General features: G+C 36.7%; 1 protein-coding gene and 1 pseudogene across 4 annotated transcripts in view; both read left to right on the top strand.

Moving 5' to 3' along the window:
• Window positions 1–13210, top strand: part of LOC115438721 (UDP-glucuronosyltransferase 2A2-like) — a 41233-nt gene that overhangs the window by 3531 nt on the left and 24492 nt on the right. Inside the window, exons 1-2 of one of the 4 annotated variants that reach the window (XM_030162565.1) lie at window positions 804–866; window positions 2952–5644. The exons of 1 other annotated variant lie outside the window; for it this stretch is intronic. In XM_030162565.1, the coding sequence (XP_030018425.1) occupies window positions 2952–4535 (1584 nt within the window). In that variant the 5' untranslated portion in view covers window positions 804–866 and the 3' untranslated portion in view covers window positions 4536–5644. Of the gene's footprint in view, window positions 1–803; window positions 867–1247; window positions 1259–2061; window positions 2105–2951; window positions 5645–13210 lie in introns of those variants that run through there. 2 more of the 4 variants (XM_030162556.1, XM_030162549.1) reach the window with 2 other exon arrangements.
• Window positions 8833–12852, top strand: LOC115438781 (UDP-glucuronosyltransferase 2C1 pseudogene; annotated as a pseudogene).

The following is a 13210-nucleotide window of genomic DNA, read 5'->3' as shown; positions in this document are numbered from 1 at the left end:
ACTTAACCCTTTCATGCACAAATTATGAGAACCTTCATCAAATTTTTTTCCTGAGTGTTTTTATTCCTCTTTAGGCATGAAAAAAAACAATGCGACTGAAAATGTTCTTCTGAAAAATAAATAAAAATAAGTAGATAAATAAACATAATTTAAAAAAATTAAAAAAAATACATTTAAAAAATAATGAAAAAAAAAATTCTTATGAACCTATTTTTCATGAAGTTGCAAAAATGTCCACTTGGCTGGACACCACACGTTTAATTTTTGATGCACAGAAACATGTATTTACTGATAAATTGTGTGAAGACTATGGGGAGGGCTTGTAATTCTGGGGATTTATGATCAGGAGAGATCTACATAATGTTACCAATTCATGTCAGAAAAAACATGTAGTGTCTTAAAACTTTAATAAAGATATGTGTTAATACAAACAAAACAAAACAACGACAACGAAAAGAACAAAATCCATGAATATACAAGAGAACAGCTGTAGAATAGCTGTCCACTGTAGTGACCACTATGCATGAAAGGGTTAAATTACATATTAATAGTTAAAAGAAAATATATCAGTGATCCTACGTGTTTGCACACACATTTTTTTCAGGTTTCTGTCCCTCAGAGATATGTGTCCACTGACTCCAATACATCAAGGTGGAGTTGACAACGATGAAAGCAGCATTGTATCATAAAACACAGTCTGTATAAAGGGATCAGACCTGGAAACATGACCTCAGATGGTCCTGAACTGAGCTCCAGCCCCTCCTACGTGTGTTACATAAGACTGAATAAATCAGGAAGTGGGACCAGTCCTGTCGAGCTGCTGTTAACTAGGAGGATATATCACACGGTGGATTCATAGTCTAACAGTAAGTAAAAAAGTCTGTTTAATGTGCATTAAATGCTAATACCGGTTTGAGTTAGTTGTATTTAAGATGCTACATTTGTAACTCAAACTCTGTGGAAGAGTAGATGTTAGTTCTTGCAGCCACTTTTGCACATAAAAGGCAAAAATGTCAACCGAAAAGGATGTGGACTGAATAGGTCCGTTATCTGTTTCCGCAGATTAAAGCGTAAAATAAACACGCACAAATCTGTAACTATTACTAATGGGAAGTGTCTAAAATCCGCACTAATATCATCTAATCCACTTCAGATTAAATAAATCACGCAAAATATTAATCTTACATTTTTTCTGTGTAACTAACACCGTATCTTGATGATCTTTTTTCTTTCTTTTTTTTACGCAGTGCATTAAAAGGTAATGTGAGTTTTATTGAATTTCTCCTTGTACAAAATAATGTCACTTTTGTATTTTACAGTGAAAGAAAAAGGCTTATAAACAATGTCATTTATAATCTATGCTTCATTTTACTGACTTTTATTCATTTATTTTTTACTAAAAAGCAAGTCATGTGAAATTATTCTATTCCATTCCTCCTGCAAATGGATAATTTTATCCCATAAGCCATTTAAGAACATTTAACTTTCTCTTTCATCTGCTGGTTTGGTGGTCTGTCTGTAGAACACAAAAGCAGCCTTTGCAGCATTGTAAAGGTCTGCTCTAAAATCATGGGTGTCCAGCAGAGGGATTTCAGTTCTCTGTGGGAGAGGCAGGTGGTCCATAAAGCTAAAGGGATAATAACTTCCCAGCATCACCACATCCTGTCCTTGGAGTTCATGGTGATGCCTTCAGACCGTTGTTTCATCGCTCCTATCAGGAGGTCAAATAGGCTCGCTAAATCTTTCATCCAGTGGCGGCTGCTCTTTTTTTAGAGACGGGAAGCTCATTGTCAGCTTACATCAAAAAAACATGTCAAGTTATTTAAACATAAATTCAGCCCTCCATTCCTTTTTAAGAAAATGGTCGTATCTTACCAACTAAACAAGAAAACGTTGAAATTATGTTAAATTGAAACAAGGAACTACAATGAGTGTGTTTTATTTACAGTGCAAGAAATGAACAAGCAATTTCCTTGTGGTTTCTCTCTCGATTTCACAGCAGAATGTGCAACGGTATTAAACTGAACTCTGTCAAGTGAAGGAGTAGATCTCAAACTAGCTGTCAATCAAACGGAATTCAGCCTCTCGACTGATCCTCTAATCGGTACGTGGAAGCCCAGTGTCCAGCCCGGCCGAGCTCCGCCCATAGCTCCATTTACCCCTAGAGATGCCCGGCATCCGGGGGCGGGACAACATTGTGGCATTTATCCAATTACCGTCCAATTTTGAGGCAATGAAAAAAACTGTTCCACTCAGTCCCATAGAAGTCCATTGATGCCGGGCATTCACAGGCAAATGCATTGACCATAGATTGTATGAGAAAACAGCGCAACGGGAATGTATGAGAAGTGAACAACATCGAGTCCATTTCTGAACGAACTCATCTTTGAGATGAACGTGTTCTAACACATTTGTAGTCAATGAAATGTCAACACAACCGTACATATTTAACCATTTAATTTTCGTAATTTTAGGGGAAGCCGGGCTTCCCTTGCAGTGTTTGAGAAATCACCACTGCTTTCATCCCATCTGCCATCAGGCTTTTAAACTGGGATAGCAATGGTCATACTTTGGAGTGAGGACCGTTGCTTATATCACGTAATTTAATGCTGAATTTATTATATTTATTTTGTCATTATAACTATTATTTATCTTCTTCTCAGTTACTTTATTGTGCCACCACTCTATCAATCATGTGGACAGTGGTTTAAGTGCCTGTGAGTTCTCTCTTCTTAGTCCTTTGGTCCTTGTGGCCTTGGTTATGTACTGATGTGGTGTCTTTGACATGTTGTACTCCTGTCTGTTGTCTTCTGCTTGATGTCATTGTTGTCGCTGTTGTTGTTGGTGTGTTCTTCTATGTTCAGGAGTTGCTTGAACTGAATTCCCCCCTTAGGGACTAATAAAGCTGTCGATCTGTATCTGTATTTGGCTGTCTATTGTTTTTCTTGTAGATGAGGCTGATCTACTGCTGCGGTGTTGTCCTGCTCCTCACCCTTTTCTCCAGAGTTTCCCATGGTGGAAACATCTTGGTGTTTCCTATTGAAGGCAGTCACTGGGTGAACATGGATGTCCTACTGCGAGCGTTACACTCAAAAGGACACAATATAACTATTGTGCGCAACAGCAAAAGTTGGTACGTCAAAGAAAACTCCACTTACTATCATTCCATAACAGTTCCAGTGGAGAGAAGCTTAGGTGAAGAGATGATTACCGATCTGATATCCACAATGATTGACTTTGAAAGAGGTGCTCTTCCTGTGACAAGTTTCTTCAATATGGCTGTAGGAATGATGGGCACATTTATTGAAGCGCACAGAATCATAAGTGAGTTTGCGTCAGCGATGTTTGATGACCAAGAGTTGTTGAGGAAGCTGAAGGACAGTAATTTTGACCTAGTACTCACTGACCCGTGCTGGGGTCATGGAATCATTTTAGCCAAATATCTGAATCTTCCTTTGGTTTATAATGTTCGCTGGTTAATAGCAGGAGAAGCTCATTTTTCTCTCGCTCCTTCACCACTGTCATATATTCCTATAACAGGCACTGGCAACACTGATAAGATGACCTTTCTTCAGAGAGTTAAAAATGTGATGGTGTATCTGATAGGCCAAACACAACATCACATAATGGTTTCACAAACGTACCAGAAATTATGTGAAAAATATCTTGGGCCTAACAGTGACTTTAATGAGTTATCCCTGTCTGCAGACCTTTGGCTCATGAGAGTGGACTTTGTGTTTGAGTATCCACGACCCACAATGCCTAATTTTGTCTATATGGGAGGGTTCCAGTGTACACCTGCCAAACCTCTACCTCAGCACCTGGAGGACTTTGTGCAGAGTTCAGGAGAACATGGAGTCATCCTCATGTCTATGGGAGCTTTTGTGAGTGCACTTCCTGCTGATATGACAAATGAGATCGCTGCAGCTTTTGCTAAATTACCTCAGAAAGTCATTTGGAGGCATAAAGGTGACAGACCGGCCAATCTGGGAAACAACACTTTACTAGTTGACTGGATGCCACAGAATGACCTCTTAGGACATCCCAAGATGAAACTATTTATAGCTCATGGAGGAACAAATGGGGTCCAGGAGGCTCTTTATCATGGCATTCCAGTGGTGGGGATTCCATTGTTTTTTGACCAATATGATAATTTGATGCGACTTAAAGACAGAGGTGGAGCTCAGATTCTGACTATTCATTCACTGGACAAAGATAACAACTTCCTTAAGGCTGTAGAGGAAGTCCTGAATGATCCTTCGTACAGGATGAACATGCAGAGACTGTCCAGACTGCACAGAGACCAGCCCATGAAGCCTCTGGATAACGCCCTCTTCTGGATGGAGTTTGTCATGAGACACAAAGGTGCAGCTCACCTGAGAACAGAGTCCTACAGAATGCCATGGTATTCTTACTACTCTGTAGATGTGGGTTTGTTCTTGTTTGGAGTTTTTCTCCTTGTGCTCACAACGGTTTTTATCCTCATGAGGTGTTTATACCGAACAGTGTGTAAACCTAAAGTTAAGCAAGAGTAATTAAAAACGTGTAATCTAATGAAAAATAAAACCTAAATACATTTTGTTCTAATTTATTAAATTTAGATATTTTCATGCACTTGTATCAACTTGTTTAAATGTACAAATAAAATAAAGTAATTCATGTGTCTTAAGTCATACATAAATGAAAATTTAACAAAGAGAAATGCTGCAATTGCAAGACAAGCAAGAATCTTGAAAAAGGAAAAAAAAATCCAAGACACTTGAATAAGACATTGTAAGGTAATGATAAGACTAAATGGTACTCCTGAACAGGCGAAAGTTATTGTCATTAGAGATATAACTCAGCTTGATCAATACAAACGAAAATGAATAACAAAGTAGAGAGGTGGACTAGTGGAGAAATGTCATATCTGAATTCTGTTGTGATGGAGCTATGAGGTCAATTATTGTTGGGGATTGAAATATGAGAATGTGTGAATACACTGAATTTAAGTCTTTTGAGTTTCAAGATCACTAACCCTATGTTTTGGAGAATAACATTGATCCAGAGACCCACTTCTACCAGAACATTAATATAACATGTGAATATTATTCAGAAGACAAGTATAAGTCTAAAATTAAGGGTTTTTCAGTGATTCACTTCAATAGTAGGAGTCTTTATAGAAATTTTGATAAAATTAAAGACTGTTTGCAACAATTTCAGCATAAATTTAGTGTAATAGCAATTTCAGAGACTTGGCTGAGTGATGAGAAAGGGTTACATGATCAGTTAGAAGGATATGAAATGTTTTGGCAGAACAGGGCCAATAAAAGAGAAGGGGGTGTGGCCCTATTTGTATTAACTGATTTGAAATGTAAGATAAATGGTGATTTGACAATTAATATATATACAATCTGATGGAATGTGTAACGGTTGAAATTAAGATGGAAAAATACAAAAATATATTTCTTAGTTGTATTTACAGGACACCGGGGTCATGCATTGAGAAATGTAATAAGGAGATTACTGATTTATGTGAGAAATATTGTGATAAGGTGATTTTGGTTTGTGGTGACTTTAACATTGATTTGTTGAAATGGAATGAACATGCAAAAACTGCAGAATTTGTAAATACTATGTTTAGTTTGAGTTTTCATCCAGTAATTACAAAACCAAGTAGAATCACATTGGAAAGCACAACATTGATTGATAATATTTTTTACAAATATTTTTGATGATGACATAAACAGTGGTCTATTTCTGACTGACATAAGTGATCATTTGCCAGTTTTTGTAGAATTGGAAATGAACAACAAATTATCTTTCACCAACTATAAGCAAAATCCTTGTTTGGTTAGAACAAAGTCACCAGAAGCAGTTATGGCCTTAAAGGAGGAACTAATAAATTATGACTGGCATGAACTTTATGTAGATGATGTTAACGACTCATACAATGCTTTCTTAGGCATATTCCTGACATTGTATAACAGACATTGTCCTGTGAAAGAGTACAGACAAAATTTTAAAAAGAATAAGAAACCATGGTTAACTAAGGGATTGGAAAAGGCTTGTAAGAAGAAAAACAGGCTTTATAGGGAATTTCTGAAGCACAGAACTAAAGAAAAAGAGAATAAATATAAAAGATACAAAAACAGATTGATAGCAATCATTAGAACACATAAAAAGGCCTACTATGATCAGTTGTTAGAAAAACATAAAAATGATATTAAAGGCACTTGGAGAGTGTTAAATGATATGACTAAAAATGTAATAAAAAGGATTTTCCTACATATGCTGTTAAAACTGGTGACACTGTGATGGAAAAAATTGGGGATATTGTGAACATATTTAATGATTTTTTTTTTGTTAATGTCGGTCCAAATTTGGCAAAAGATATTACCCAGTGGGAAAAGGATGATAAAAACTTTGATTTTGCTATTGAAAACAATAATTCAATGTTTCTCGGTGGAGTTTGTGAAAGTGATGTGTTGGAAGTGGTCAGGAAGTTTGAGAATAAAAAATCTACTGATAGAAATTCCATTGATATGTCACTCATAAAATAAGTGATAAACACTATCCTTCAACCATTCACTTACGTATGCAACAAATCATTTCAAACAGGCACTTTTCCAGAAAATATGAAAATAGCTAAAGTGATTCCGATTTATAAAAATGGTGGTAAGCACATTGTGTCAAATTATAGGCCGGTGTCAGTTACCACAATTTTCTAAAATTCTTGAGAAACATTTTGTAAAGAGGTTGGATGACTACGTTGATAAATATGGGATACTAAATGATCATCGTTATGGGTTTAGGAGAAATCGATCAACATCTCTAGCAGTAATGGAATTTGCAGAAAATATAGCAACAGCGTTGATTCAGAAACAGCATACTGTTGGTGTTTTTATTGATTTACGGAAAGCATTTGACACAATTGATCACTCAATATTACTCCAGAAATGTGAAAAGTATGGTATAAGAGGTGTGGCACAAAACTGGTTAAAAAGTTATTTACAAAACAGGTTCCAGTATGTAACAATTGAAAATACAAATTCACAGCTTAGAAAAGTAACATGTGGGGTCCCACAAGGTTCAGTTTTGGGACCTAAGTTATTTACACTCTATTTAAATGATATTTTTATGGCATCTAGTGAGTTAAAATTTAAAATATTTGCAGCTGATACTAATTTGCTTTATTCAGGAGCAAATATGAAACAAATATTAGAAACTGTGGAAAAGGAATTGATCAAGTTAAAAAAAAAAAATGGTTTGACGTAAATAAATTATCACTTAATGAAGATAAAACAAAATTTATGGTTTTTGGTGGTGCTAGGGTAAATTATGATATAAAACTGAAAATTAATGGAATTGAAGTTGAAAGAGTGTATGAAACAAAATTTTTGGGAGTGATTATTGACCATAAACTCTGTTGGAAACCACAATTAGAATATATCAAATGTAAAATGTCCAAGGCTGTTGCAATTCTTTATAAAACTTGAGATTTGTTAAACAAAAAATGTTTGCATATATTGTATTGTTCACTTGTAATGCCATATATGTCATACTGCGTGGAAATATGGGGCAATGTGTATAAAACTAATACAGACCCGATAATTAAACTCCAAAAAAAAGCTATCAGAGTCATAAACAAAGCTGGTTATCTCCAATTAAGTAATCCACTTTTTGTAGAATCTGGTTTACTAAAATTTTTTGATATTGTATATTTTAAAACAATGGAATTTATGTTTCGTGCTAAAAGTAAAAATCTTCCTGTTTGTATTCAGAAAATTTTTAAGTTAAGAGAAGGGAATTATAATTTAAGAGGGATGTTTGTGTATGAAACATGTAAAGTAAGAACAAACATTAAATATCACTGTGTTTCTGTTATTGGTGTCAAATTATGGAACAAATTGAAGGATGAAGTGAAACTGTGTAGCTCGCTGTCGAGTTTCAAAAAAGCTTTAATTTGTCAAATTCTCAAGGGCTATGAAAGAAATACGATTTCAAAGTGACTTAAGAAACCGAATGTAGAATAATTTGTGTGAATGTTTTATCTGCTGCAACTTCAGGTGTGGAGTTGGAGGAAAGATGGGAATAGGAGAAGCAGAAATAAGCCTCTGGCTTCAGCTTCTTCCTTATTCAGTTAACAATTGTGTTAATTTTATATTTGTTTGTTTTTTAATGTGTATGTGTTTTGTACATAACTGAAATAAAAAATATTCATTCATTCATTCATTCATTCAGTCATAAATAATTGGGGAAATGTAACTCTGTTTGTGACCCTTGGAATATATAAAGTACAAATGTATCAAACCAGGCTGGACATCTGGACTTTGGACCTCTCCAAGTTAGGACAGCTGTTGACATGCCACCATTGAGAAGGCAGAAAAGGGAGTTTCAAGAGAAATGCATAAATACAACCGACGCATGAATTAACATCTAAATATAACTGTGACATTGACTGAGAGTAATTTGCTCGTAAATTACTAGAACTAAAAGTTTTATATGCACTGCGTATTTTTTGTCACCGGATGTTTGATTGTTTATTCAGACAAATGATAGACAGTCATATCATCTTGAATTTGACTTCATGAGGGTAGAGTTTAAAAGGATTATTAAGTGAATGGACAAACTGCATCATTGACATTAAAAAAAAAAAAAAACATATAAAAGTTAAGGTGATCCAGCACTTTGGAGTCATAATGAATGACAGAAGGATTAAAATGAAGCTTCTGGTTTGTTGTACAACCCTTATCAATTAGTATTATCCTGCATGGTAACTTAAATTACACATTAATAGTAAATAGAAAATATATCAGTGATCCTACATGTTTGCACACACATTTTTTTCAGGTTTCTGTGGCTCAGAGATATGTGTCCACTGACTCCAATACCTGAAGTTGGAGTTGACTACAATGAAAGCGGCATTGTATCATAAAACAACACAGTCTGTATAAAGGGATCAGACCTGGAAACATGACCTCAGATGCTCCTGAACTGAGCTCCAGCTCCTCCTATGTGTTACATAAGACTGGATAAATCAGTAAGTGGGACCAGTCCTGTCGAGCTGCAGTTAACTGGGAGGATATATCACACGGTGGATTCATAGTCTAACAGTAAGTAAAAAGTCTGTTTAATGTGCGAGAAATGCTAATACCAGTTTGAGTTAGTTGTATTTAAGATGCTACATTTGTAACTCAAACTCTGTGGAAGAGTAGATGTTAGTTCTTGCAGCCACTTTTGCACATAAAAGGCAAAAATGTCAACCGAAAAGGATGTGGACTGAATAGAGGGTATGCACGTGACGTCACCGCTAGCGGAAGTCACCGCGTTTCCGTCCACTGAGTGGCAGAAAGAGGGAGATGAGTAGCGGCTTTGGCTTGAGTACTGCGAAAACTTTAGAACAATCTAAGAAATGGGGAAGAGCTGTTGTGCCATTGATTGCACAAATAGGTTTAAAAAGCACTCGGAGCTATCATTTTAGCAGCTACCTAAAGCCAAAGACAGAAGAAGCAGATGGATCGCTGCAATTCGTAGAAATAACTGGAATCCAGGCAACGAAACCTGGATTTGTGATTGACATTTCGTGTCAGATAACGTTAATTTATGCTGTATTCTTGCGTAAAATCATACCTCAAATTGCATGTTGTTTTGGCTAACGTTACTTCTTAGTAAAGCTCTTAATGTTAGCATCTGTCATTTAGTTCTATATTTCATAACTGAAACGTTTTTGTCTTTAATTGTGTTATTCTGAACCTTGTGCTCTACATGATTTGTAAACTAGCTTAAACTGAGGCTAACCTAGTTTTCCAAATAAGGGGCTACTCTAGCACAAAGCTGTTGTAGCTGTGTTGGATCCAGTATTTGATGTTAACTCTACTTAAATATCCACAGTACCAATAGATCATCCACTCACTTGGGTCAATACTGCTGGGCCTTTACCTTGGCAATCACCGCCAAGAAAATACGTCTGCACTGACATAAAACCTCCAAAACAATAGTATGTTGAATTGAAAGCACTCACCAGCTGTAATCCTCTAATTAACGATGACGAGGATGTCAACAACTCTTTGTCTTCTGGATGCTTTCAGCCTTTGCATTGGGGATTTTCCTGGCGTTGAAATCAGGTTCATATAAATGTCAGGATACGTGATTTCCGGCCACATATCAATGTTCGTAGACCACTTGTTGTTTGGTAGCTTGTATGGATCCATGTCCAGTCCAAATGTCTTTCATTTCATGTTAAATTCCACATTTTTCCTGGTCTTGCTGTAGTTACTGCTATACTCCGTCATGTTGAGCCAGTTTGTTTTTGCCACTCAGTCTGACTTAGAGGGGCGTGGCCCAGGGGGGAAGTGACATATCTGCATTCCCTCTATAGGTCCGTTATCTGTTTCTGCAGATTAAAGCGTAAAATACACACGCACGAATCTGTAACTTTTGCTAATAGGAAGTGTCTAAAATCCGGACTAATATCTAATCCACTTCAGATTAAATAAATCACCCAAAATATTAATCTTAAATTTATTCAGTGTAACTAACACCATATCTTGATGATCTTTTTTTCTTTTCTTTTTTGTTTTTGTACGCAGTGCATTAAAAGGTAATATGAGTTTTACTGAATTTCTGCTTGTACAAAATAATGTCACTTTTGTATTTTACTCTATCAGTCATATGGACAGTGGTTTAAGTGCCTGTGAGTTCTCTCGTCTTAGTCCTTTGGTCCTTGTGGCCTTGGTTATGTACTGATGTGGTGTCTTTGACATGTTGTACTCCTGTCTGTTGTCTTCTGCTTGATGTCATTGTTGTCGCTGTTGTTGGTGATGTGTTCTTCTATGTTCAGGAGTTGCTGGAACTGAATTCCCCCCTTAGGGACTAATAAAGCTGTCGATCTGTATCTGTATTTGACTGTCGATTGTTTTTCTTGTAGATGAGGCTGATCTACTGCTGCGGTGTTGTCCTGCTCCTCACCCTTTTCTCCAGAGTTTCCCATGGTGGAAACATTTTGGTTTTTCCTGTTGAAGGCAGTCACTGGGTGAACATGGATGTCCTACTGCGAGCATTACACTCAAAAGGACACAATATAACTATTGTGCGCAACAGCAAAAGCTGGTACGTCGAAGAAAACTCCACTTACTATCATTCCATAACAGTTCCAGTGGAGAGGAGCTTAGGTAAAGAGGTGATTACCCATCTGATATCCACAGTGATTGACTTTGAAAGAGGTGCTCTTCCTGTGACAAGTTTCTTCAATATGGCTGTAGGAATGATGGGCACATTTACTGAAGCGCACAGAATCGTGAGTGAGTTTGCGTCAGCGATGTTTGATGACCAAGAGTTTTTGAGGAAGCTGAAAGACAGTAATTTTGACCTAGTACTCACTGACCCGTGCTGGGGTCATGGAATCATTTTAGCCAAATATCTGAATCTTCCTTTGGTTTATAATGTTCGCTGGTTAATAGCAGGAGAAGCTCATTTTTCTCTCGCACCTTCACCACTGTCATATATTCCTATAACAGGCACTGGCAACACTGATAAGATGACCTTTCTTCAGAGAGTTAAAAATGTGGTGATGTATCTGATAGGCCAAACACAGCATCACGTAGTGGTTACACAAACATACCAGAAATTATGTGAAAAATATCTTGGGCCTAACAGTGACTTTAATGAGTTATCCCTGTCTGCAGACCTTTGGCTCATGAGAGTGGACTTTGTGTTTGAGTATCCACGACCCACAATGCCTAATTTTGTCTATATTGGAGGGTTCCAGTGTACACCTGCCAAAGCTCTACCTCAGCAGCTGGAGGACTTTGTGCAGAGTTCAGGGGAACATGGAGTCATCCTCATGTCTATGGGAAGTTTTGTGAGTGCACTTCCTGCTGATATGACAAATGAGATCGCTGCAGCTTTTGCTAAATTACCTCAGAAAGTCATTTGGAGGCATAAAGGTGACAGACCGGCCAATCTGGGAAACAACACTTTACTAGTTGACTGGATGCCACAGAATGACCTCTTAGGACATCCCAAGATGAAACTATTTGTAGCTCATGGAGGAACAAATGGGGTCCAGGAAGCTCTTTATCATGGCATTCCAGTGGTGGGGATCCCATTGTTTATTGACCAATATGATAATTTGATGCGTCTTAAAGAAAGAGGAGGAGCTCAGATTCTGCAGATTAATTCAGTGGACAAAGATAACTTCCTTAAGGCTGTAGAGGAAGTCCTGAATGATCCTTTGTACAGGATGAACATGCAGAGACTGTCCAGACTGCACAGAGACCAGCCCATGAAGCCTCTGGATAACGCCCTCTTCTGGATGGAGTTTGTCATGAGACACAAAGGTGCAGCTCACCTGAGAACAGAGTCCTACAGAATGCCATGGTATTCTTACTACTCTGTAGATGTGGGTTTGTTCTTGTTTGGAGTTTTTCTCCTTGTGCTCACAACAGTTTTTATCCTAATGAGGTGTTTATACCGAACAATGTGTAAACCTAAAGTTAAACAAGAGTAATTAAAAACGTGTGTAATCTAATGAAAATTAAAACCCAAATACACTTTGTTCTAGTTTATTAAATTTAGATATTTTCCTGCACTTGTATCAACTGGTTTAAATGTACAAATAAAATAAAGTAATAAATGTGTTTTAAGTCATACTTAATTGGGGAAATGTAACTCTGTTTGTGACCCTTGGAATATATAAAGTACAAATATATCAAACTGGGCTGGACATCAGGACTTTGGACCTCTCCAGGTTAGGACAGCTATTGGCATGCCACCATTGAGAGGGCAGATAAGGGAGTTTCACGAGAAATGCATAAATACAACTTAGGCATGAATTAACATCAAAATATAACTGTGATATCAACTGAGAGTAATTTGCTCGTAAATTACTAGAGCTAAAAGTTTTATATGCACTGCGTATTTTTTGTCACCGGATGTTTGATTGTTTATTCAGACAAATGACAGACAGACATGTAATCTTGAATTTGACCTCATGAGGGTAGAGTTTAAAAGGATTATTAACTAAATGAACAAACTGCGTCATTGACAATAAAAAAAACAAAAACAAAAAAACAACATTTAAAAGTTAAGGTGATCCAGCACTTTGGAGTCATAATGAATGACAGAAGGATTAAAATGAAGCTTCTGTTTTGTTGTACAACCCTTATCAATTAGTATTATCCTGCATGGTAACTTAAATAACAAATTAATAGTTAAAAGAAAATATGTC

The sequence above is a fragment of the Sphaeramia orbicularis genome, chromosome 3, assembly GCF_902148855.1.
Source record: "Sphaeramia orbicularis chromosome 3, fSphaOr1.1, whole genome shotgun sequence".
In the NCBI taxonomy this organism is placed as follows: Eukaryota; Metazoa; Chordata; class Actinopteri; order Kurtiformes; family Apogonidae; genus Sphaeramia; species Sphaeramia orbicularis.
This window is presented reverse-complemented; position numbering and strand designations above follow the sequence as displayed.